At 40.2% G+C, this 25,907-nt stretch overlaps 2 protein-coding genes across 4 annotated transcripts in view; one reads left to right on the forward strand and one right to left on the reverse strand.

Annotated features, from left to right (window-relative positions):
* Positions 1–7,990: 7,990 nt before the first annotated feature.
* On the forward strand, positions 7,991–23,379 carry SSR3 (signal sequence receptor subunit 3). 3 transcript variants are annotated; one of them, XR_016393099.1, is made up of 6 exons: positions 7,991–8,306; positions 9,514–9,640; positions 13,390–13,488; positions 18,078–18,209; positions 19,274–19,446; positions 19,533–23,379. XR_016393099.1 is itself a non-coding variant. In XM_022573798.3 (5 exons), the coding sequence occupies exons 1-5, from the start codon at positions 8,174–8,176 to the stop codon at positions 19,338–19,340; spliced, it is 558 nt and encodes a 185-aa protein (XP_022429506.1). In that variant the 5' UTR covers positions 7,991–8,173; the 3' UTR covers positions 19,341–19,526. The 3 variants fall into 3 exon arrangements, 2 of the variants coding, with proteins under 2 accessions (XP_022429506.1, XP_089767091.1); XM_022573798.3 differs by lacking the exon at positions 19,533–23,379 and having other exon boundaries at positions 19,274–19,526; XM_089910965.1 differs by lacking the exons at positions 7,991–8,306; positions 19,533–23,379 and adding an exon at positions 8,413–8,566 and having other exon boundaries at positions 19,274–19,526.
* KCNAB1 (potassium voltage-gated channel subfamily A regulatory beta subunit 1) overlaps positions 22,988–25,907 on the reverse strand; it is a 75,639-nt gene continuing 72,719 nt past the window's right edge. Inside the window, exon 11 of the mRNA XM_022573785.2 lies at positions 22,988–25,504. Within this exon, the coding sequence (XP_022429493.1) occupies positions 25,415–25,504 (90 nt within the window). The 3' untranslated portion in view covers positions 22,988–25,414. The remainder of the gene's footprint in view (positions 25,505–25,907) is intronic.

A 25,907-nucleotide genomic window follows, 5' to 3' on the forward strand; every position in this document is an offset into this window, starting at 1 on the left:
ACTGAGTGAGTCGGAGCAGACTCTTCTTTCTTTGGCGGTGAAGAGCAGGTGGAGAGTTTAAGCATGTGAAAGAGTTGAGGGAAAGTGTGTGCTTGCCAGAGTGCACATGTGGGTGTGTGTGTGTGCAGGAGGTGAGAAGGCTGCTGAGCACATTATAAGTAGAGTAGGAAGCAACACGTCTAGACAGAAGAGAAGGGGAAGAAGAATAACTACTGCCACTGAGAGCTTACTCTGCTCCAGATAGGGCTTCATATTGTTTCATTTAATGCACATGGCAACATTGAGAGGAAAGTGAGGATTAGAGAAGGTAAGTAATTTGCCCAAGATCACACAGTTCTGGCAGATTAAACAGACAGATCTTTCGTACTCTAGAGACCTATAAGCTCTATGCGTGGAAGAGATGGAAAAGCAGAAAGAATATTTAGTACAGAAAGGTCCTAGAGGAGTTGGAATTTTAAAATATGGGTCCGTAAGACCAAGGGACATATTTACCCCAGAAGCAAAGAAAGATGGAATCAGAAAATACTATAAAAGAGATTAGAACTTAATTTCATTTTATTTCTTGGATAAAAATAGCCTACGTAGCTGGTGTAGGTGTCCAGCTAGGTTCCTAGGAGACCACCTATGATTCCATTAGGCTTACAGTGACAGAAACATATCCTTTTTTAAATCCTCTTATCGTGTCTGGTTTTTTTTTTTTTTTTTTTTTTTTTTTTGCGGTACGCGGGCCTCTCACTGTTGTGGCCTCTCCCGTTGCGGAGCACAGGCTCCGGACGCGCAGGCTCAGCGGCCATGGCTCACGGGCCCAGCCGCTCTGCAGCATGTGGGATCTTCCCGGACCGGGGCACGAACCCGTGTCCCCTGCATCGGCAGGCGGACTCTCAACCACTGCGCCACCAGGGAAGCCCCTCGTGTCTGATTTTGATCATCCTCCAAATGATCTCAAGTTGTATACTGTACACTTGCAGGACTGTGCACTCATAAAGCTATTCCTTTTACCTGGAATTCCCTTCCTCATCTATTTATGAGTATGGAGATGGACACTACTAGTTAAGTGGCAAACCAAATAACTACTGAGATTGAATGAGTCCCATTCAAGAATTTGGTCTTATGATTTTTATCTACGAGGTTGTTGTTAGATTACATTGGCAGGGGTGTGTGAAATGGAAGGATTTTTATGTAAAGACTCCTAAAAAATGAGCAACAAATTACAACTGAGCTTTTCTATCAACTAAGCCATTCCAATTGAAATTCATGACCTACTTTATCTTATATTCTGTTGCCATAGTGCTTAGGTTAAATGTGTAACTAAAGAAAACTGATTTCTAGTGCAAATCTTAATTTTTATTGTGCCCTGCAGTGCTGCATGGATGATGCATGTGTGATAAGTCTCACATTTAGAAGATTCCAGGGGGAGTTTTGAGAGTTAAAGTATTATGGCTTCTATCAGTGGATATTAAGATAATATATTTTCTGCAGATCTGTATCATTTTCATAAAGAAGTGAGTGACTTTATAAATTCCCTTAGGCACAAAAGAAACAGGATTTTCTGTCTGCTTCAGAAATAGTCTCTGACTTACACAGGCTAATCAGCATTTCCTAAAAAAGGAAAATATTTATCTTGGAAGATAAAAGCTTCAAGCTCTAAGACAAATTCTTGTCCCTCAAGTATTTTAATGTCTCAATTGGTTTCAAAATCAATTCCACAGTAAAGTGCGAATTTAGAATTCTCAAGACCTTATCTTTATATTAAAAAAACCAAAACAAAAGAGCTGGAAAACATCTGTCAATGTCAAGGTGTGTGTTTGGTGGGTGGGAGAAGGGGCCTGAACAAGTCTAAGGGCCAACATTCCCCAGCATTCTCTACGAAAGGGCACCTTTCTTTCTAAATGGTAAGGCTTTTTTCATTACACCTGTGACATTGTGACTTTAATGAGAAATGTATATTTGGTCTTTGTCCATTGTTCCTGCAGGCAGCTCCTAAAACCCACGGGATTTCCTAAAGTGTTGAGAGTAATAAGGGTGTCCTTTGTTATGTTAATGAGATTACTTTTGGAAAGCCCCTTGGTAATGTAAGGATGGGGGCTGGTTGCCAGGGGAACCAAGCCTGATTAGAGGGTCGGACCTTTCATTCCCCCCCCCCCCCGACCTTTGGGGAGGGAAGAGGGGCTAGAAGTTGAATCAATCACCAGTGGCCAATGATTTAATCAACTATGCCTGTACAATGGAGCCTCCGTAAAAACCCAAAAGGAAGGTTGGAAAAGCTTCCAGGTTGGTGAACCAGAATGCTTTCACGTGCTGGGCCCCAGAGTCTATTGGGATAGAAGCTCCTGTGTGCTAGACTTCGATCCCTGTGTCTCTTTATCTGGCTGTTCAATTCTTACCCTCTAATATCTTTTGTAAAAAAAAAAAAAAAAAAGATAAACTAGGGAGTAAGCTGAGTTCTTTGAGCTGCTCTAGCAAATTAATTCAACCCTAGAAGGGGGTCGCGGGAACCTCCAATTTATAGCCAGATCAGTCAGAAGTGCGGGTGACAACCTGGACTTGCAATTGGTGTCTGACTTGGGGGGCAGTTTTGAGGGACTGAGCCCTTAACCTGTGGAATCTGACAGGTCAGGTATATAGTGCCAGAATTAAGTTCAATTTGTGGGACACCTGGTCAGAGTTTCAGGGAATTGAGTTAATTGCTTAGAGGTATGGGAAAAAAATACATCATAACACCTTAATTTTTTTCTTTTCTGTGTACAGTTAAGTCTCCATAAATCGGGGAGTTTATGGTGCAGATTCAACCCCAAACATGTTGTATTTGGCCTACATCACATTGGTTGTTGATTCTGTCTATCTTAGTTTGATGGCCTTTGGCAAAGTGAGCTTTTCAGTTATATCGATCCCGCCACTGTCTTTTTTTCTTTTTTAAAAAAAATTTTATTGGAGTATGGTTGCTTTACAAGATCCCTTATGTCTTATGTTCTATACCTGGCACAATTCACTCACTGGGGTTATAAAAGGAAAAAACCTATTTCCTTCTACACTACTCCCAACATTTCTGACACCGAAGGTGTGTGTTTCTCCACCCTAAGCTAGCCTCTAATTTTTGGTGGACACCGACTGGGTGTCCTACAATTTAACTCAATTCTGACACGAACTACCCGGAGTCAGTGCAAACCTCGTAGGTTAAGGGCTTAGTCCCACAAGACTGCCCCCCCATTTCAGATGCCAATCTCACGTCCCAGGTTGTTGCTTGTGCTTCTGACTAAATGACTGTACATCGAGGGTTCCCACAATTCCCTCCTCAGGTTTGATAATTTGTGAGAATGGATCAGAGAACTCAGGAAAGTGCTTTACTTATGATTACTGGCTTATGACAAAGTTTACAACTCAGGAACAGCCAAATGGAGGAGATGCATGGGGGCAAATTATGTGGGAAGGTGCATGAAGATACCCTGTGCTCTCCGGGCGCCCGCCCTCCCAGCACCAACCCAGAGGCTCTCTGAACCCCATTGTTTAAGGGTTTTATGGAGGCTCATTAAGCAGGTATGACTGATTAAATCATTGGGCACTGGTGATTAAGTCATCTCCGGGCCCTTATCTTCTTCCGCTCCCCAGGGTAGTGGCGGGTGGAATGGGGCTGAAAGTTCCAACCCTCACAGGGTTGTTTCCTCCAGCAATCAAACCCCATTCTCCCAGGGCCAGCTCGTTAGCACAAACTCAGAGATGGCTGAAAGGGGTTTATGAAGAAAAACCAGAGATGCTTTTCTCACCCCCATTACTCAGGTAATTCCAAGGATTTTAGGAGCTCTGTTAGGAAGCGGGGCAGAGACCAAATATGTAATTATTATGTCACAGGGTACTTGCTTGAATCTTGTATGCGTTTGATCTTGTTACTTTTGCCTTAAACTTATTGGGGGAGGGGTGATATATAAATTGATAAATTACATTGAGCAAAATCATTCATCTACGTTTTCGTTTGTTTATATTATTTATCTGTTTATATTATTTTATATTATTTTTATATCTGTTTATATTATTTTTACTGCACTTCACATCTGTTTTGTCTTCATTTTTGGAGCATTTTTGCTTTATTGCAGGTGATGGGGGGTCTCTTTCGGGCTTACAGAGGGAAATGAGGAAGCCTCAAGCATTTCTCCAATCACCCTTTCTCTAATATATGGCTGCTGGTGAGTTATGGTTTGTGCTTTCCACCTCTTCTCAGTCTGTCCTGTTTCTGTACACCTCTATTAATTGTGTCGCTTTCCGGGGGATTTTATGTTCAAACCCACTGAGACAGAGAATCCACTATGGAGAGTCCAGCTTGCTCACTGAGGTTTCCCTATGGATAAGATGCAGAATCCTATCTGTCCAAGGATGTGCTGGCCAGAGTTGCTGTGTGTGACATGACTCTGCAAGGCAACTGATACACAAGAAACTACCCTTGGCTGCTTGTCCAAAATAGAACTTTTGGGGGCAAGCACTTAAAATCTGAGACGTCACTGGTACAGAGGAGACCAGAACTCAATTGCAGTTAAGAGCATACATCCTGGAGTCATATTGCCTGTGGTTCATAGCTTGACTCTACCACTTACTAGTTGTGGGACCTTAGGTGAGTTACTGTACTAATCTGTGCCTCAGTTTCTTCATCTGACAAATGGGGATAATAATAACACACATCTCATAGTGCTGCTGTAAGGATTAAATTAAATGATGTATGTGAAGGGTCTAGCATAGAGCTGGACATAAAACAGAAAGACTCAATAAATGTTGGTTATCATAATCATGATTATCATGGCTGTTATTTGGATACTTCCAAAGGTCTAGCACAGTGCCTTTCACATAGTAGCTTTTAAAAAATACTTGCTGAATGAATTCATGAAGCAATGAATTAATCACAGAGCAGTGCCTGAAATATGTAGTTTGGCTGAGTAAATTGTTTCCCAGGTGGGACTTTAAAATACTGTACCTAGAGACTAATATAAGTATTTCATCTCTTCTTTCAAAAATTATTTCCATAATGAGAGTTGCATAGCAAATTGGCTTTTTAACAGAGAGCTTCCCCACCCCACAGTCCCTAGAGTAGTACTAGATGATCCATTTGTTAATCTTCATGATGTCCCAGTGTAAAGCTAGCAGTAGTTTTCTTTATTGGCTAGGCAACTTGCAGTGCCTGCCACAGAAAGATTAACTTGCCAGATTTTCTTCCACAAAGCCAATAGCAGTGGATGAGAGAAATTTATGATCCATATCCCTGCCAGCAATAAATATTACTGCTTTAAATTTTTTCTTTTTCTTTTTTTTTTTTTTTCATTCTGATAATGTGAAGTGATATAATGAAAATGTTAAGCTTGAAATTCACAGATTAGAAGCCGGCTGGTATGGAATCAAGTCCATCTATCTGTCTCCTTCATAGAATTGAACTATATTGAAATAGGAAAAATATATTGCAGATCTTTGTTTGGATAGAATCTATTGCCCACCCTTCTTTTTGTTTTTTAGCAGATTGTTATCTCTGCTTGTCCAATGTGCCACAGACATATATACCATATATAGATGATCCTTAGACCTTGCTATTCTTCCAAAGGTACTAGATAGCATTTGGTATAAAAAGACACTGCTCCTGGGCTTCCCTGGTGGCGCAGTGGTTAAGAATCCACCTGCCGATGCAGGAGACACGGGTTCGAGCCCTGGTCTGGGAAGATCCCGCATGTCGCGGAACAACTAAGCCCGTGCACCACAACTACTGAGCCTGCGCTCTAGAGCCTGTGAGCCACAACTACTGAAGCCCGTGTGCCTAGAGCCCATGCTCCGCAACAAGAGAAGCCACCGCAATGAGAAGGCTGCACACCTCAATGAAGAGTAGCCCCTGCTCGCCACAACTAGAGAAAGCCTGCGCACAGCAATGAAGAACCAACACAGCCAAAAATAAAAAAACAAAAAAACAAAAAAAAAAAACCCCAAAACACTGCTCCAGTACTTCAGGTGTGCTATTACCTTCATGATTTTCATTGTTAACATAATGAAAAAACCTGTCATAAGCATCATTGCTTATCATAGTTCTTATACTTATCCCATAAATTATAAATTCTTACTATTTTAGATTCTCTTCTGTTTAAATTTATTACCTTTAGTTTCTATTCTTGGTTTACAAAGTGCATTAATTTTTATCTACTAACATTTCAAACTTTTATCTTTTTTTAATTGTTTAGATATTTTTCTCAGGTGTAATTATTTTTAACCTCATCATTATTGTTCCTTATTTTCTTCCTCTTTTACTTTTAACTAGCTTGTTGATTTTGATCTTACAGTTTCTGATTTTATCTGTTATCTTCTTTTTATATCATTGATTTATAAATAGCAAGCAAGAAATCTAGTTAAAGAGACAGATCCAAAAGGTTTTGCTGATGAATTGGTCACAAATGGAGAGCAAAAGGAAGGAATTAAGTGTTGAAACTTAACATTTTAGCCCTAGCAAATGGGTGAAAACGGATGTGATTTATTAAGGTAGGAAAAACAGAGGAATATTTTGGAAGAGAAAAATACAAGTTTCTTCACTATCACCACCACCACATAATAAAAGAAAGCACATTTAAACATTAAAAAAAGAAGACATAAATGTAGACATTTTTAAATGAATAGTTTGTTTTCTGAAAAATTCACTAGATGGTCCATTTTTTCTTCTTATTTTGCTGTGATTGGTGAAAACTTCTGGCATTTGGGAATACTTGCTGTAGATTATGAAAGGATTTATATTTCAGGAAAACTCATTGTGGTATCTATACAGAAAATAGGTTGAGGACTTCCCTGGTGGTGTAGTAGTTAAGAATCTGCCTGCCAATGCAGGGGACACGGGTTCGAGCCCTGGTCCGCGAAGATCCCACATGCCGCGGAGCAACTAAGCCCGCGCGCCTAGAGCCCGTGCTCCGCAGTAAGAGAAGCCAACGCAATGAGAAGCCTGCGCACCGCAACCAAGAGTATACCCCGCTTTTGCGGCAACCAGAGAAAAGCCTGTGCGCAGCAACAAAGACCCAATGCAAAAATTTTTTAAATATAAATAATTATTTTTAAAAAAGAGAATAGGTTGAAAAAGCCTGAAGACAGAAAGCTCCATTAGAACGGAAGCTGTGAAGGTCAATTACAACTGGAGAAGGTGAGAAAGATCTCTATTAACAGATCTGTTAAGTTGGTTGTTGAAGTTTTGCCTGTCAGTAGATGAAAGCAGCTTTTGCTGAGAATGAAGTGGATGAGGATTAATTTTTGAAGAAAAAGTGATAACTCGAGTTAATGGTATTTAGTTGTTTTAATCAGCATATTCAATTTTCTGAACTTCAGAGGCCTGTCCAGCCAACATATTGTCTTAGTATTGTTTTACCTAGCATGGCTTTGGAGGCCACATTATTTCAACTAAATCTTTAAAGTAATAAAAGTGTAGTAATTTGTAAATGTATTGGACACATGTTAAATATTATCTTCAGCAATGAGAACATGAGTTCCTTATAAGCAAGAGTGTCTTTTTTGTACAAAGGTAGGCTGTTACTTTGTTGAAAAGATCCCACACCCTGGAGACCAGCATTGCTGGTCTCTCACCCTCAGAATGGGCATATCATAGGATTCTTGAGGATATTTAATGAAATAATGGCTGTGTAAAGAAGGGGCTCAACACATGCTACCTACCTATACTTATCTTTCTCCTCTTCCTCTTCCAACGCCCCAGTGTAGGTACCCACAGGGCCGGCTAACCATGCGCCCGTTGAATGAATGACCATATGACTCAGAGCTCCTTATTTTGGCATTTCGACCGCTTGGAAAGCATGAGTCTACCAGCATCTGTGAAGTGTAACGTCAATAACGTTTTGTTAATTAAAAAAAAAAAAAAGCACCCACTAAACCACAAGTTCCGGCTTTTTCCTAGAAACTGACGAGTCACGTGACTTGCCAGGAATCCGGAAGTCTGGCCCGCTCGCCCAATCATGCCGAGAAACCTACGTAGCGGCGCCAGGATGGCCAATCCTGCGGACGCTTGCCCCGCGCCGCGCAACGCCGGGTCCCTCTTCCGCGCGCGGCGCTGATGGGTCGTTAGCGGATACGGTGGCCGCGGGGGTGGTGTCAGCGGCCTCTGCCCGGCTTGGCGCCCGGCTCGGAGCCTGACTCGGCCCTCTCGTCTCGCAGCTGCGGTTCCACCATGGCTCCCAAAGGCGGCTCCAAGCAGCAGTCCGAGGAGGACCTGCTCCTGCAGGATTTCAGCCGCAACCTCTCGGCCAAGTCCTCGGCGCTCTTCTTCGGGAACGCCTTCATCGTGTCCGCCATCCCCATTTGTGAGCGCTTGGAGAGAGGCGGGCGGGGAGGCCGCCGGCGGGTCGGCCTGGGCGGGGACGTGGCAGGGCCGGGCGGACCGGCAAGGCGTGAGCCGGGGCCCGCACTCTCCCCAGCTTGCCCTGGGCTCGGGGGCAGCACGTAGCCTCTGTGGGCCTCCGTGATCTGGTCCAGGGTAGTGGTGGGCGGCATCCCAGGAGAGTCACCTGTGGCGCGTTTTAAGAGTACGCTAGCTCGTTCCCGGGCCTCACTCCTGCGGATTGTGAGTTACTCGTTCCGGGATGGTGGCCCCGAATCAGTATTAAAACTAACGCTTGGGTTAAGATCTTGTGATGTTAACATTTAGGCATATAGCCTATTTGCTTTTTTTCCCTACAACTATTGTTTGCTCTTACGAGATCTTAAACTTATTACTTATTTTGGAGAAACTCATGAATTAAGATGAGAGACATTAACACCTGCACTGAATTAGAAGTGTAGCTTTAGGAGAACTGCTTCACGCAGAACATTATTTTCCTAGTTTGACGAGAGAAGTTGCCAAGGGCCCGCTCTACAATGTGTAGTAACCCTTTTAATAAGCCTATTAGGGCAATTCTGGAATTCTTACTTGGATGGAAAAACTATACAGTCTTGGCCAAGGTTGTTTTTAGAGCTCAGGGTTCCCGAATGTGAATTTCCTCTCACATTGCTGCACTGTTGTTGGACAGTCAAATCCAGATGTATTTTCTCTTTCGGCTTTATAAAACCCAGCGTGCAGTTAACGTGGTGTGGAGCCTTTTGGTTCACTGGCTGCACTGAGCACTGCCTTGATTTCAGATAACAGCCACGTCAGCGTGTAAACTCTGGTTTGGGGCTGCACATGGCGTTTTGGAATGGCCTGTAGTTAGCATGATAGTACCCTTTAGAATGAAATTTGAAGTCTGAATTGTGATTTTGTTGAGCCAGGGTTCTCATTTTAGAAGCAGTAATCTCATAATGTACTAGTTATAGAAAGGTTATGTTTTTCAAGTGTTCGCAACTAGGGAAACTTGAGACTAACGTTTTACTGGATATCACACTTCTGAAGTTCCCCTTATACTGTACTGGATTCCCTAATCAGGGCTGTATTTTACCAGGTTTAGCTATAATTAATTCAGCAGGCTTTTGTAACTGGCTGGTAATATTTTGTTTCTTTTTGTATCCCCCTCTCCCCCTTTTATCTTAATTCAGGGCTATATTGGCGAATATGGCATATGGATCTTATTCAGTCTGCTGTTCTGTATAGTGTGATGACCCTAGTAAGCACGTATTTGGTAGCCTTTGCATACAAAAATGTGAAATTTGTTCTCAAGCACAAGTAAGTATATTTCTCAAGAGAAAGTATATATTGTTGCATTTTTATATAGTAGGAGGTCTTCTTAAAGACCATTTGTGTGTGTGTGTGTTTCAGTAAGCACTATTTTGAGATACATATGTATGTATATTTGGAGGGGGAGGCACATTAATGGTATGAAGGAGTAGCAACTAACCGAAAAGCAGAGACAGTGCTTCTAACACTGCTATGGAAGTGGGTATTGATGGTGGAATTAAAACACTTAAGTACCATCCTTAATCATGGGGTTCAGAAAAACAAACCCACCAAGTAAAGTAACATTTTAGAAGGCAAATGGAATTCCTTCTAGAAGGAATTGTTCCGGGCTTACCATGTAGAATTTTTGGACGTGAAAGAAGTGGTCTTTTTTTCTTATATTCAACACTGACATTTTTAATGCTAATTGCATTTTTCTTATGAGAATATGAAAATGTAAAAGGTTACTCTATTTCCTCTATTTCTACCTTCATTTTATCATGTCACTCTCCTGACAACTCTTCATGGCCTTCTCTTTTCTAAATGTATTAAATCCAGATTCTTCCAGGCCCTGGAATGCAAGTCTTCTGCCTCCTACCAGTGGGGCCTTGTCTTTTAGGATTGGGCCTTAGATCTTCTGACTCAGCTTTTGTGTCATCCTTTGAACGTGGCTCATTCCCTCCCTCATTTAGAATCATCTCCCTTTCTTTCCATTCTTACATGTCTGGTATTTCAAGACTTCGGAATCTTTTCCAGAGAAATCTTAACTGTCCTTATTGTTCCTGTGTTAAGCCTTCTAGTGATGAGTAGAAACACATTGAGATGATCTCAGTTAACAGGGATTTATTGTAAGGAGGCCAGAAATGGTCTCAGCAGCTGAAACTGGCCCCAGCAGCCTCTCCACGGTCGTTCTTGAGTCCAGGTTGGAGTCCAGGTTGTGCGTGGCTGTTGCTAGAACGGCTAAATCCAGGTCATCTTTGTTGTCTCCCTGCTTGACAGCCCCTCTTCACTAACTGCCATGCCAGGATTCAGCCCATCTCGGCCTCTGCTGTCCTGGGCTGTCTTTCTTGTGAGGCATGGCCATCTGTGGATAGCGAAGCCCTCAGAAGTGGGCGTTTTGCATGACCCATCCTTTGTGATTCCCTTGGAACTCAGTCCCTTTGGGACCTAGTGTTTTTTCACTTGTTCTGCATATCATTTTTATTCGCCTTTTTGGAGTCAAAAATCATGTTCTTTCCCCTCATTTTTCCTTTCGGCTTCTTGAGGGCAACTGCCATGTCTTTTGTTTATTTCCCTTACAATAGTTAATGGTACATTTAATTTAGTTCAGTAAAATTTCAGTGACCTACTGACTTAATACACTCTCTGAATGGAATTATTTTTTAGTCATAGTTTTGGTATAATATTAAATATTGCTACTGACATCAAAACTCCTACAGATTGGCAAGTTTGTTAAGGCTTAAAGAGCCAGCAAGATTCTGAGTGTGGGTAGGTGTTGGTAGAGAGAATGGCTTCAGAGTCGACAGTCTGGATTCCAGTCCCAGCTCTGCTGCTCTTAAATGCAGAGCCTTGGGCATGCATTTCATCTTTCTAGACTTCAGATTCTTGAGCTGTAAAATGGGAGTACTAATGGTACCTCGTGGGATGGTGAGGATTAAATATGATACGTGCGACATAAACCATGGTGTCTGGCATGTAATAAATGTTTGTGTGCAGTGTTGGAGAGGTTGGGGGTGAGAGATCCCATAGGAATTTTTTTTTTTAAGGTGGCATGATTTTAAAAATGTTTGCAAAGATTTTTTTTTATCTCAGTTGGCTGAGAGCTGGGCCCGTGGATTTCCCTGTTTTGTTTTAGAGCATTCAGCGCTGAGTGAGGTTTGTTTTCTAAGAGCACTGAGATGGAGGGTAGGGCTTCTTGAGTTGTAATAAACCTACAGTGTGGCTGTTAATGTCTCTGTTAGGCAAGTATAGAATTGTAGACATAGAAGAGAAATTAACTAGTTATCTGGTTCAGTGTCTTCAGGAAGATTTGTCATGTGGACAGATGATTGACTATTTGTCCAAGAGATGCTTAGAGCCAACTCCTCTGAAAATAGTTTATTCCTGTGTCCTAGCACCCTGACAGTTGGGGGTGGTGGTGTGTGTGTGTATTTTTTTTTGCCCTCTGTTCCGCTAAGAAAGGTTTCTGCTGTAAACCATGTCCATTTCTTATCAATTGGCCTTTCCTAGAAAAAAGCAGTCTTATGTGAAGTTCAGGAAACACTTAATAAGTGCCTGGGATTTGCTAGAGATTAAGAGATGAGAGTCTCTGCCCTGCGGAACTGAACTTTTACATAATAAAATAAGTCAGGGAAAGTTGGACATTATAGTGTCTTAAAGTATCTCTTAAAGCAGCTACCTGCTCTCTTAGCTGCCTTTTTCTTTACGTTTCAGAACTTATTTCCTTTTACCTGTTTTTTTTAGACAAACTGATTTTCCTCTCTCCAGTTATCAATTTGTGGAAAAATACATCAGTTGAAGCTGACTAAAGGTTTTCTTTTTAATAATGTCACTTCTAACTTGATTCTTGAGTGAGAGATAGAGATGAAGATATAGGTAAAACCAGCCTGAATTTGTGCTTAATTTGTAGCCCAGAAGCTCATGTGGTTGGAGAAAGGTTGAGAACTATTGCCTTGAATGATCTTGGGCTTTTCAGGAATCCATCCTGATTTTCCCAGTTTCCTTTGGTCCACTGACCAGAACTTAATATACATAGTAATGAGGGATTGAGTAATTGAACATAGATTGAACAGATGTCTGTCTTTATGATGCACATCCTGTTGCTTTCAATACATCTCAGTATCGTGTTGAATGTTTTCTTAGTGGGACTTTGTAATTGTTATATTTTGCTTGTGATCAGTTATTACTTTTTCTATGTTTATGGCTAATCAGTTTCTCCCATATTATGAAAAATAAATCATGTTGAATTTAAATGTCTAATCTTTGGGAGGCTTTTTGTATTTCATCACAGGTTAAATTTTATCCTATCTTTCACTAGCAACCCCATCTGATAAAATTCACCTCATAGATTTTTTTAGGATTATGTCATTTCTTTCTTTATCTGACTTATCACTAAAGATTCTGATCTGATTTCTTGAATAACACTTCCAGCCTTTTCTAGCTAATTCCATATTATCTCTTGGTGCAACTCTCAAACCAGTAGTTTGTTTAACTAAAAGTGCTGTGGTCACTCCTTAACCATGTGGTATTATTTCTTTTTAGTGAAATTCCCCTTTGGAGTAAAGTTAAAAGCTTTACTTTAAGATATTACAGCTATTAATTCTCTCTTTGTTAAGCTTAGTTTTCTCTCCTGTTATTTATTGGAATTGAAATCGTGTATCATTTGCTAATGCCTTAACAAGTTTATTTGTGGAACAGTTAAATTATGAGTTAAAACAAAGTGGATCTATAATGATTCATAACTAAACTGTGTTAATAGCATTTGACTTTTATTTCCATATTAAATACCTAACTTAGGAAAATTCTCCCTTTTAAGCAGAAATCAAAACACATCACTAATAAACCACATCTTGGAAGCTTCTTGAACTCCCTCTCTTTTGGCTAGCACAGTGTAATAAACTTGGAACTTTCTGTCCAGCTTATTTTCTTGAAATGTAAAGTATATAGTTGCCAATACAAGATACGAGTACAGAGTGTTTCTGAGAGAGTGTGATGTTCACTCCTGGAGCATGTGGAAACCTTTTTTCTTTTCCTTCCAGAGTAGCACAGAAGAGGGAGGATGCTGTTTCCAAAGAAGTGACTCGAAAACTTTCTGAAGCTGATAACAGAAAGATGTCTCGGAAGGAAAAAGATGAAAGGTTTGGCTCCCTATTTAAAGTGTTTGTGGTAATCAAAAAGGGGGTTATTTGTAGAAAATAAGTTTTTGGTTTCTGCTTAGAGCATGTGGATATTAGAATTATCTGAGGAAAACGTTGGTATTAGAAGTCAGGGTAATGAGAATAATAACTGACTTTTTGAGTTTTTATTACTACCAGATACTTTTCTTTGTGCTGTACACAGTTCATTTATTCCTCCAAAGAGCTCCATGAGGTAGGTACTGTTGTTTTCTCCACTTTACACCTGAGGAATCTGAGGTACAGAAAGCTCGGGTACCTTGCCCAAGGCCATAGATTAGTGTGCGGTAAAACCAGGATAAGAGTGCAGCCAGTCTGACTTGAGAGCTTGTATTCAGCTGCTCTGCTGGAATTTAGGAGCCTGCAGAGCTGTGTCCAGTGCTGGCTCTGCCACTTGGTAGCTGTGTGACCTTGAGGCTATCACCTAACCCCTCTGGGTCTGAAGAGTTTATGTTGTGTTGTATGTTAGCATTTTTAGGTGGTGGTATTTCTGCTCCTGAGCTTTCCTGGGGACATCTGGTTCTTGGTTATCTGCATTGTTTGGGAAAAAGAAAAGAATTAGGTTTGTCTCCTGTTGCCGAATTCTGTGCCACATTTGTTAGTCCCACCCCCCATTTTTCCTGACAGCTGCTGTTAGAAGGCTAACAAACAGTCTGACATCTGAATAGAAGTCTCTGAATGATTGAGTAAACTTGTGCTTAAGAGTTGCCAGATGGTTTAATAGAGTCATGAGTCGAGGCTGTTTTCATGGATCTTAAATTTTAGTATCTACGAGGTGCTTTATGAAATGGAATTTTTATCCCACTTTTCTCCAGAAAGACTTTGTGGGGACTTGCAATATTAAATTGCATGTGAAACAAAGCAATACAATTTAAAAAGATGAGAAACCGTTTAAAAGTAAGAAAAGGTGGATGAACAAGGACCTCAGCATTAGTTACAGCAGTTGGGCACTAAACTCAGCTCTGAGCTTCCAAGTGTCAGAGGAAGCATCCAAAGTCACCCAGCTTTCACTGTTGGATGAGACGCAGCATGCACGTCCTTCTGAAAAGAAACTTTCCTGGCACTGAATCTTGGAAGGACTTTATCAAGTGGATCCTTATTTAAGGGACACTGAGTAACTTAATGAACAGTGTCTTCTACAGTGGTTTTGGACAGGCACCAAAACATTATTGAAATGATTATGTCCTATGGATCTTTCATAAAACTGAAGGCACAATATTAAACTCATGACAGTGAAGGCCTATTTTTTATGGAGCAGCTTTAAAGACCTCTGGCTCTGCATAGCTTTTGTTTTTAGAATTGCAAAGTTTTTTTTTTTTTAAAGATTTTTTTGATGTGGACCATTTTTTAAAAAATTAATTAATATTTATTTTTGGCTGTGTTGGGTCTTCGTTTCTGTGCAAGGGCTTTCTCCAGTTGTGGCGAGCCGGGACCATCGCGGTGCGCGGGCCTCTCACTGTCGCAGCCTCTCCTGTTGCGGAGCACAGGCTCCAGACGCGCAGGCTCAGTAGTTGTGGCTCACGGGCTTAGTTGCTCCACGGCATGTGGGATCTTCCCGGACCGGGGCACAAGCCCGTGTCCCCTGCATCGGCAGGCGGACTCTCAACCACTGCGCCACCAGGGAGGCCCTGCATAGCTTTTTAATTGCAAGTTTTTGCATAGGGATAGATATTAGAGAATCTAGACCACTTTCTTTTAACCTTTTCATCAAATTATAATATTCATTAGAACATTGGTTCTTAAATGGAATGCACATCATAGTTACCCAAATTTCAAAATGCTTGTTACAAGCTCTTACAGGTCTTACAGGTTTTAGGTGATTAATTGTATCAGAGATGGTAGATGGGTCTCTTCTGCCCACTACAGACTTGCCTGATTTGGTCTGGCACTTTTTCTTGATCCTGGGATGTGTCTCAGAATCTTTCTCAGTGTGGTATTCAGGTAGTCTCTACTAGTGGATCAGAGTTGGAATTGGAAATGAAACCTCTTCGCCGTTGCCTAGACCAGGTATTTCAGAGTAGGATGAAATGGAGGTTTTATTGATATATAAAATGCAGAGTGTCAGAAGATTATAAAATTTTCATTCTTGTCACCAGTAGAAACTTGTGCTGTTTGTAATTCTCTCGCAAAGGCCATGCTGGATACAGTTGTACCCAGGTCTGTACTCATTATTGATGCTGATAACTGGATCCAAGACTCCCTTTAAGATCCAGTATTTTTCTTCCTCAAAGGATTAGTTACTTCCAATAGATCTAAGAGAAGGCTTATCGGCATCTTTCTGCCCAGATGGGTATCTTCAAACCTCTATCTAAAATCATTTGGAATATGGACTACATGCCACTTTGAACCTACTTTTCTACCTTTCCAAGGAAATTAGCAGAGGAGAATCAGATTCATTAACATTTGTCCCAAGGTATGAATGTTATTTCTCCTTGACTTACTGACGGTCCATCATTTAGTATTATCAGATTGTAAGAGTTGTTGAGTTTTTTGGTCTCAATTTTTCTCCTGTTTTAGGAAGTGCTCCTTAGAAAAATGACTGCTTGAGAAGTGTTCTCCCAAACTAGATTTCCTACCAGTGAAGCTTTTGCGGAACCATTGCTGATGAGGGCAAATGGAGGTCCTAAACATTTTCAAAATAAACCAGGGTGGACTAGAAAAAGTTGAGAGCTGTCAGACAATCCTGACTGTGTATACCCTGATGTAACACACGGTCTTTGCGAGCTGGGATAACCTAAAGGATTAAGCCACTCTTTCATCAAAAATGTCTTGAAGATGGTTCTGATTCAGGGCATGATGGGGGGTTAGGAAAAAGTGCTGCGGTGGAGGTGTGATAATTTAATCACCAGCAGTAAAGGCATGCTAGTGGCCTACTTAAGGAACCTGTCTTCACTGGGTCTTGTGCCAGAGTCTTAAAAACAGAGGCAGTTGTTCTGAGTGTTTTGTAGCATTAAACCATGTTGGGACTATGGATATTTCTGGGCTGGTGTTTTCTTTGATCATTGTTAGAATGGTGTAATTAATGTATTAATTCCAAGTCACGTATAGTTTTTAAATTTACATTTAAACTTCTCTGAAATCAGAAGCTATTTTATAGTTGATAGCTGCATTTAATGTAATGTCCTTCACTTCTTCCAAAGTTTACAGCAAATTGAAGATTTATTAAGTTGATGGTATCTACAGAATCAAGGAAATATGGCATATGTATTAGAGACCACAAATTTCTTCTGACGAAGATAAGATGCTAATACCTTCCATTTAGCTCCTTTACAGCCATGCTTGTTGACTTTGGAGTAGAACATTTGGTGACTAAAACATGGCAGTTAGTACTGACGTTAGCCATAGTGCTGTCCTTAGGATTAGTTGGGGGTACTATCTGGCCCCAGAGTAATGTATCTTTCTGGGGGAGAAAACATCTATGGCAATGAGTTACAGCCTTTTTGATAATGACCTACAGTAAAAAAATATATATATATATTTTACTCTTTGACCAAATACACTTTTACATACACACATGTAAATGTTTCACAGAACAATAATTATTACCCTACTGTATGTGATGCACTTGATACTTTTCTATTTTTTCCTTTTTTTCTTTAACGTGCTGGTCTCAACTCACTCTAATTTTTCCCGAACATCAGATCCACTCAGTTGATTTCATGTCCCACTAGTGGGTCACAACCTAACTACTCTTTTAACTTTGTAAATTGCTTTACAAAGTTAATTAACTGAGGGAAATAAAGGTTCCCTTATTCATAGGCACCCTGGAACTTCCTGTTGCCTGTGTGAAGAGGTAAAAGAAAAGGTTGATAAAGTACTAGTAAATTACTATGATATCATAATGCGTAAAGAAGATTAAATAAAAAGTAAATGGGTTTCACAGAAGTTAAAAACTCCTCCTAATGATCAAGCAGATTCTTAGTTTGAATTAAATAAAGATGGATAAAGAGTCACAGACAAGTCTGCTTCTGTGATGCCACAGCTAGCTTTGTCCATGGGCTTGTCTTAAGGCGAAATATTGAAGGCTGACATCTGTAGACTGTAGAGAGTCTCAAGCCTCAAACAGCTGAGGAAGCCCTGTCAGGCTGCTAATCACCAAGTTTGTTCTCCGTGAGTACCTAGAGAAAGCTGCCTATTTCAGTTGCTGATGAAACCAAGCTAATGTCAATCAGTCCCTTCCTGCAAAGCTCTAACTGCCTGGGGAAAGGTAACATACCCAGCAACTGTTTCTTGAGCATGGATAAAGTTTTCGTTTTTTTTGGCTGCATCGTGCGGCTTGTGGGATCTTAGTTCCCTGACCAGGGATTGAATCTGGACCCCAGCAGTGAAAGCACCGAGTCCTACCCACAGGACCACCAGGGAAATTCCTGAGCATCAGTAAAGTGAAATATCTTTTTCAGTAGGAAAAAGGAGACAATGCTGACTGAATTTCATATTAAAAACAGATCTGCCCAGAACACTTAAGGAAAAACTTACTATGAGCTAGAGCCATGTGGTATTTAAAATTTTTAGTACCTATTTAAAAACTTAAATGACTTGTTTTGTGTCCATAGAATCTTGTGGAAGAAGAATGAAGTTGCTGATTATGAAGCTACAACATTTTCCATCTTCTATAATAACACCCTATTTCTGGTCTTGGTCATTGTTGCTTCCTTCTTTATACTGAAGAACTTCAACCCCACAGTGTATCCTTTTAAAGGTTGATTATCTTTTTTAGAAGTCTAGAAACGGTTTGTTTTAGTTTTGATTTGTCTGAGTATTTTCTGGTAACAAAAAACTACACAGGGAGTCAGTCCTTTAAAAAGCACCATGACCTCAGGCAAGTTTCTGGACATTTAAAATACGGGCTTTTGGTTTGATTTGAAGTTCTTTTAAGTTTATGAATTAAGACTTCATGATAAATAAGTATTACAAAGCAGTCTTACGTATATGATGATGTGTACCTGCCTAGTTTAAAAAAAGTTCTAAGGAGACAAAGCAAACTTGCCTTCTTTGCTACCTCCTGGCATGAGCCCTGTGTCTGCTGGTACTTTGGGGCTTTGGGGTTGGGTGGATAGGCAGTGGAGTTAAATTGGCACATTTCATAATAGCTTAATGGTGTTTCAAGCTGCTCTTAAATTGAGCTTTTGGGCAAGAATCAGTCTTCTCTTGTTAAGGTAATTTATTAAAGGTATTATCCAGGAATGTGCAGCCAAACTTTTAACCATTGGAGATTTTGATGTAATAAAATATCAGACACCCTCCAACTTGTATCTCCTGGGAATACTGGGGTGGTGTGCCCCAAACACTCTAGTCCTGAGGGTGAGAGTGGCTGCAGACTTTCAACCTCCTTGCTTTTACAGGCTAGTTGTAGCCAAAACACTGATAGACAGGGAAGACTTATTTTTCCTTTGCTCTTGATGTGGGGGTTGGGGGGTTGGGGAAATCAAGTCCCTTCTTCCTCCCCATGTTCTTTGATCAGTTCGTTTCCTGCAGGTTAAATGGAATTCACATGTTTTATTTGTGATCATGTGTTCTAGGTTTCTGTCTCAAGTGTTTTCTTTTTAAAATTGGAACACATTTCCTGTGAATGTTCTTCATTCTTTATAATCTCCTCTCTTGTAAATTGCATTTTCAGACATTGGGACTGCACATTATTGTCATTAGACAGCGGCAGGAGGGAAACAGTACATTCCAAAGAGATGGGTTCTTTTTGTTTTGTTGAAAACCAATTTGGGGTTGATTTTTCCTTAACATTAAATTCTTACAGGAACTACATTTTGTCCATAAGTGCTTCGTCGGGCCTCATCGCCCTCCTGTCTACTGGCTCCAAGTAGAGCACGTCAGCTTCCCTCCACCGCCCTGGCTTTGTGTCTATGGGTGGCCTGTGGTATATGGAAAAGTAGCAGGGTGGTCAGGGTGGAAGACACACAAGCTGTTCTTGTAAGTCTGGAGTTTGAGGGTTTGAAAAACCCAACAAAATGTAATTCAATATTTGTTTATTGGCTCTTTTTTTTTTTTTTTGACAGATTGTTGAAATTAAATGAATTGAAAGGGAAACTCAAGAGTACCAGGACATTTATTAAAAGGCAAAAGTGTTGCAATATGTTATAATCACAAGGGGAGAAAATAACTTGTTTCCTTGACTTGTCAGAGGTCACAGTAACCTGGACTGAGCTGTTATTATTTATAATAGTAGCAAGAAGTTAATAATTGGTTCTGTGTGTTCCAAGCACAATATTACAACTTTTTTTTGAACCACAAATATCAGAATGAGTCCTCTCCCTCTGGGGGATTGAACAGAAGCTTCATGTTTGCAAGTCTCTGAATTTGTGATTTGAAATAACTCAAAGTTAAAACATTAGTTTCTCCAACTTGGAGAAGAGAAACTTGTGGAAAAGTTGTTCTTTTTTTTTTTTTAAAGGAAGAAAGGCAGCCAAGGTAATAATCTAAAAATAGTGCCTAGGCATATGAGAGTTGTCCTATGTGGTTATTAAAGTACACACTGTTCAGCTCTATAGCTTTGGTCCTGGGTGTCCAGGGAAGTTAGCTTGACCCTACCATGTTGGCTTGACCTATTAAGAGAATGGAATCATTGTTCTCTCTTGACCAGGGTCTCACATCACTGGAGGAATGTTCAATAAGAGAAGCTCTTTCCTGAATATTGATGTGTAAAAGAACAAAGTAATTTTTGTGATCTTAGTTCTGGAATTCTAAGAACTCTCCAAGAAATTACAGTGGTTTTGGTGCTGGTCAGCATTTTTCCATGAGGACTTTTCGTAAATTTGACCCTTTAGTCCAAAGGTTCCTATCAATTGTAAACAAAATATTGATCTCTTTAGACCTTGTGGGTCCAGCCAAGAGCAGTCTCTTGCATTTTTTAACCAGTTTGTTTACAGGTAATTATTTTTTTCTATGTGCCACGATTTGAAAAAGTTTGGGAAACTCTTCTTGAACCTACATCACTTAAAAGGTTATGGACTCACAGGTGATAATTCCTGTCAGCTTTTGACCACATCCAGTACTTTTCTACAAACAATATCTTAAAGGAAATATATTCCCAATGGCTAATGTTAACTTTAATGTTTGGTTTCCACTTCTAAATTTAAGGTGAATGTTGCAAATAATATTCACCATTTATAACTATAGAAAGATATTCACCAGGAGTCCATCTTCCAATTCCATGCTGTTGGATGTTTTGGGAAGTCACATCTAAGAACCTGGAAGGAAGACAGGCCAGGAGTACGTTTGCCTAGTGACCCAGATCATCATTATCTTCAACTGAGGATTAGATTTCATCATTGCTTTTAGAAGTCTGCAGTTCTTTACTTTTCTCTGGTACATTGTTATCCATGTGCCACCACTGGGTAATAAGGGGTTAATGGGGAAGTCAGAAGAAAGACCCTGCATAGTAGTTAGTGTAGCACATAAGAAGTTTATTTTTATTATGTTTTAACTTTTTTTTTCTGTTGATTAATAACTGGTCAGTAGTTTGGTGGCGTGGCGTTCGTACCAATTGCATTTGCTTATTTGACAAAATGACTATTTGACAAACGATCAATGTCTACCGTTTGTTACCAGAGCTGGGTCAAGTAATTTTTTACCTGTAATTTTTAACTTGCAGGTAAAAAATTGCCACTAGGTGGCAGTGCCTGTATAGATGGGAAAAAAATTCTTATAATACAGTATACCTGAGATGGGGTGGCAAAATAGGGGCATCAGTGTGACGTTCTTAATAGAGTGCCTCTTGAGTTAATAAACTGAATAATTTGTAGAAAAGTGAGGAAGCAAAATTTGGTTTTGGTCCTGAAATTTTCCTATGGCACTTTTTAATCCTGATAATAGTTTCTAACTTTCTATACTGTTAGATAAATTCTGACATATAAGTTCTTAAGACATATTCTGATGGTTCTGCAATTTTAACTAAGGATTTACTGTACCAGTGCTTTACTCTTAGGAGCTGTGGAACCTTTTCCCCAGCACTCTCCGTGTCACCTAGAAAGACTGTGTAGCGCATAGAATTATGATGTGCTGGATCTGGCTTAGTTTAGTAAAAGCCTGCTGGAGACTTTTTATCTTAAAAATACCTCTTATCGGGCTTCCCTGGTGGCGCAGTGGTTGAGAGTCCGCCTGCCGATGCAGGGGATACGGGTTCGTGCCCCGGTCTGGGAAGATCCCACATGCCACGGAGCTGCTGGGCCCGTGAGCCGTGGCCGTTGAGCCTGCGCGTCCGGAGCCTGTGCTCCACAACGGGAGAGGCCACAATAGTGAGAGGCCCGCGTACCGCTAAAAACACAAAACAAAAAAATGCCTCTTATCCAACACCAGTAAAATAAAAGGGGTTTTGCTGTAATTGGGATTCAAAGTGATTTAATTCCTGTTTTTACACCCCTTGTGATAAGTTAGAAGTTCATTTATAACTTAATACTTGGGTTGAAATTATTCTTAGCCAGTAAAAATCTACTGGTTGACCTATATGGTATATTATTCTAACTTGGATAGAATAATTTGAAGCAAGTTTGAAGTTAACAAATGTGGAGATTGGCTTTATACCCAAAATTCTTATGAAAGGTCTTACTAAGTTTTTTCTTTTTTTGGTCACACCGCACGGCTTGTGGGATCTTAGTTCCCTGACCAGGGATTGAACCCACGCCCTCAGCAGTGAAAGCACAGAGTCCTAACAGCTGGACCGCCAGGGAATTCCCAAAAGGTCTTGCTTATTGAGTATCGTTAAGTTTTGCTTTGTAAAATTTATATTTTCCCTAGACTTCTTTATAAGAACCGTGTGATTAAGTTTATCATCTTTATTACATTATTTCATGTTAACCATTAATTTCCCATGCATGTAAATGCACATTTTTGTAGTTACTGATCAAATGCTTGTAAGGGCTGTAAGGGGTTATCTCCCACACCTCCTTGGACTCCCAAGTAGGGGGATTCATTGAAGATTAGGCGGGTCTTTTGGGTGGTTGGTTTGATTTTCATGGAGGTGGTTAGAGATGAACTTCTCATTGGCCTTCATGAGTTTTCATTGCATTTCTTTGACCTTTCCTTCTTCTTAAATGATCCTGAATTTGGATTCATTTCCAAGTTTTTTTAACTTAAAAAATCACACACACTTACTTTTTCATAAAGCTTTAAAGCTAAAAAAAATCACCCCTAAAAGAGCACTGGACTGGAACACAAAATACTTGGGTTCTAGGCCTGGTTCTGCCATCAACTTGCAGTATGAGTTTGGGCGAGTCCTTTAATCTCTTCAGGCCTGGGTTCCTCATTTGCAGGGAGTGGGGTGGTCTCAAAGGTGGCGAAGGCCCCTTGAAGCCCTGACATCTATCTGGTGACCCTTGGTGCACACTATGGATGAAGATGAAGTGGCAGTTCTTAAAGTGGGAAGCCAGGCACAGGGCTTCTAGTTTTCATTTCTCTTGGCTGAGGTTTCAGTATGTGGCTGGCTGCCACCCAGGTTACCCTTTGGAATGGTATGTTCTCTGCCAAGGAAATCTTTCCAGAAAAGAAAAGAAAATGAGAGTGCATGGAAATTTTTCGTAAGGATAGAACTGTGAAATGTATTTATCTAGTACATTTACCATGGCAGATGATTTGTATATAAAACTAGATGTTCCCACGGCCAAGCAACGTTGGTATTTGATTTTAATTTGCAGGTTCTTTTAAATGAGTTTGAGAAGCTTTAACCTTAGTACAGAACATATCTAAAACCTAAGGAGAAATATCTCCAGTAGCTAATCATTTTCTCCATTAACAAGAGAAAAAAAGTCTGGGTTGCAAATTAAGTCTTTTGATAAATCTATTTCTGTTAGGTATCACTCAGTGCAGCTTACCTGCCAACGTTTTTTTTTTTTTTGCGGTACGCGGGCCTCTCACTGCTGTGGCCTCTCCCGTTGCGCAGCACAGGCTCTGAACGCGCAGGCTCAGCGGCCACGGCTCACGGGCCCAGCTGCTCCGCGGCATGTGGGATCTTCCCGGACCGGGCACGAACCCGTGTCCCCTGCATCGGCAGGCGGACTCTCAACCACTGCGCCACCAGGGAAGCCCCCAACATTATTTTTATTTAAGTGATTCTTACTGCCTGTTTTATGAAGATGGGTGTGTGTGTGTGTGTATATATCTCCTATAATGATACATATATAGTCTTATAATGATAGATCAGATAAAAACTAATTGTGAGATTAAATGCACAAATGCTTTTATTACTCTAAGCAAATAAACTGCAGTTCCAATTAGACAACTTCAGCTCACTTATGCATACTGGATTGATAGAGTGCACAATGAACAACTGAAAAATGATCCATTTCCATCATTAATCTGATACTCTTGGGTAAAAAACGCACTGTTTCCCTATTAGAATACAGGTAATAGTAATCAAAAAGAAAATTTGTTGGTACTTCACAGTAACATTTTAAGTTTGAGAACTTAATCATGAAATACATATCTGGAAATGGTGGCAGAAAATAGCATTTTAAGCTGAATAGTACATTTCTTCTGTAAGTCTCAGTGGTTTCTACATGGGGTCCTGTTGGCCAGAAAATTAAATCAGAATTTCGTACATGCTCAGGTGTCCAAATAGAGATAGAGGATCCTCCCCCCTCTACATACACCTTAAAAGTGGGGAAAAAAGTTTTCTCCCTCCTTACAGGTACACGCAGTATACTGTCAGTTTTTCTCAAGTCATATATTCATGAGAGTAGGGAGCCAAGTAGTGGCAGGGCGGGATATACCTCAGCTTCTGTGTGCCACAAGGCTAGGCCCCATTAATCCATGCAGAGAACTTTCATGCATATAGTTTAATGCACACAGTGTGATTATGGAATTAGGAAGTTCTTTAACATTTACTTTTCTTTGGGCAAGTTACTTCACCCAGCATATGCTGAGTAGTGACAGCATTTTTCTCAAAGCCCATGATTCACCTTCATGTTAATAACTTCTCAAAAACACCAAGCATGTAAAATCCCAGTGCTAATTAAACAGCAAATATTTGCCTTTCTGGGTATTTTACAGATTTACTTACAAAACTGAGCATGTGTATATTTATTTTTAAAGCTCAAATATTTAAACTTGCAGAAGCTGTGCCTACAAGCAGTCAAAAGTATAAAGCAGGTTTTAGGAAAATGTAGGTAAAAATGAACACTTCATTGCAGATACATTTTATTCAAAGCTAGGCTTCCATAGTAGTGTAATTCTCCCTTTCATAAGTTAACCAGACTGTCTCTGGTTAAAGACTAGGGTCTTCATCCTTTTACCATCTCTCCATGTAAATGGACATAACATTAGAATCCTAATAGACCACCTTGGAGGAATTGCTATACAGGGCCATTTTTGAGGCCAAGCAACACTAAATATTTAAAAGGTAATGAAAGCAAATACCTAGGCATTTCACTTCTGTTGAATGACAAGTGAAAACAACTCTTGCTAACATGAATGTGAAAATAGAAAAAAAAAATGTAAAATTGTTTCAGCTGATTTTTCAAGCAAGACTTCGGAGTGAACAGAGCCTACTCTTTCTGATGCAATCCACATTGCATCTGTGGATGTTGTTCATTTGAAAAAATATATCTGTACAACCTTCTTTAAGTTACTAAATGCCTGAAGGTAATATATCTTTCCCCCGCCACATGCTTTCCTTTGCATAAACATGAGATGTACAGAGCAATGTAAGAACAGGTGACTGCAGTCCCAGATAAGAAAATAGAATGGATTTTCCTGGTTGTGAGTTTTCAGATGTGTTCATAATTCAGGTGCACAGTGGTAGCGACAGCAGAAACCTCAGAATCCGGGGACACTAGAGGTTGAGCAGTGGGCTGCTAAGTGATTCAGAACACTGGCTAGTAACACCGTTCTGTACCTGTATAGACTGCTGCTTTACCCATGCAGCTCCTGCGGCTCATGCACTGCCTTATGATCTATAGTCCTTTTTGCTGTAGGGCTTGTTGCGCAATATGTTATCGATCTCATTTACCACGTGTGATGTCATCTTTGGGAGAACCTGAGAGCATGAGAGGAACAAAGAATGTGGTTAGTACTTGTTCTTTGTGCTCAATATTAAGCAAAGTCATCTAGAATTGGATACATTTATAAACCACCACCAGAATGCTACCTCCCCAGCAGACAGGAAGCTCCCTAAGGTCAGGGACCTTGTTTTGTTCACACTTTATCTCCAGAGCCTGTAAGAGTACTTGGCCCATAGTAGGTGCTCATAATTATTGGTTGACTGAGTAAATGAAGGCTCATAGAATATAGAATATCTAGAGCAGCTCTGTCCAATAGAAATAAAATGAGAGCCATATATGTAAATTTAGATTTTCTAGTGGCCACAGTAATGAAAGTGGAAAGCAGGTGAAATTAATACATGTTTTACTCCATTATATTCGAAATATCATTTGAACAGG

Source organism: Delphinapterus leucas, chromosome 4, assembly GCF_059928025.1.
Source record: "Delphinapterus leucas isolate spDelLeu-1000000601 "Yukka" chromosome 4, BTC_Dleu_Yukka2, whole genome shotgun sequence".
In the NCBI taxonomy this organism is placed as follows: Eukaryota; Metazoa; Chordata; class Mammalia; order Artiodactyla; family Monodontidae; genus Delphinapterus; species Delphinapterus leucas.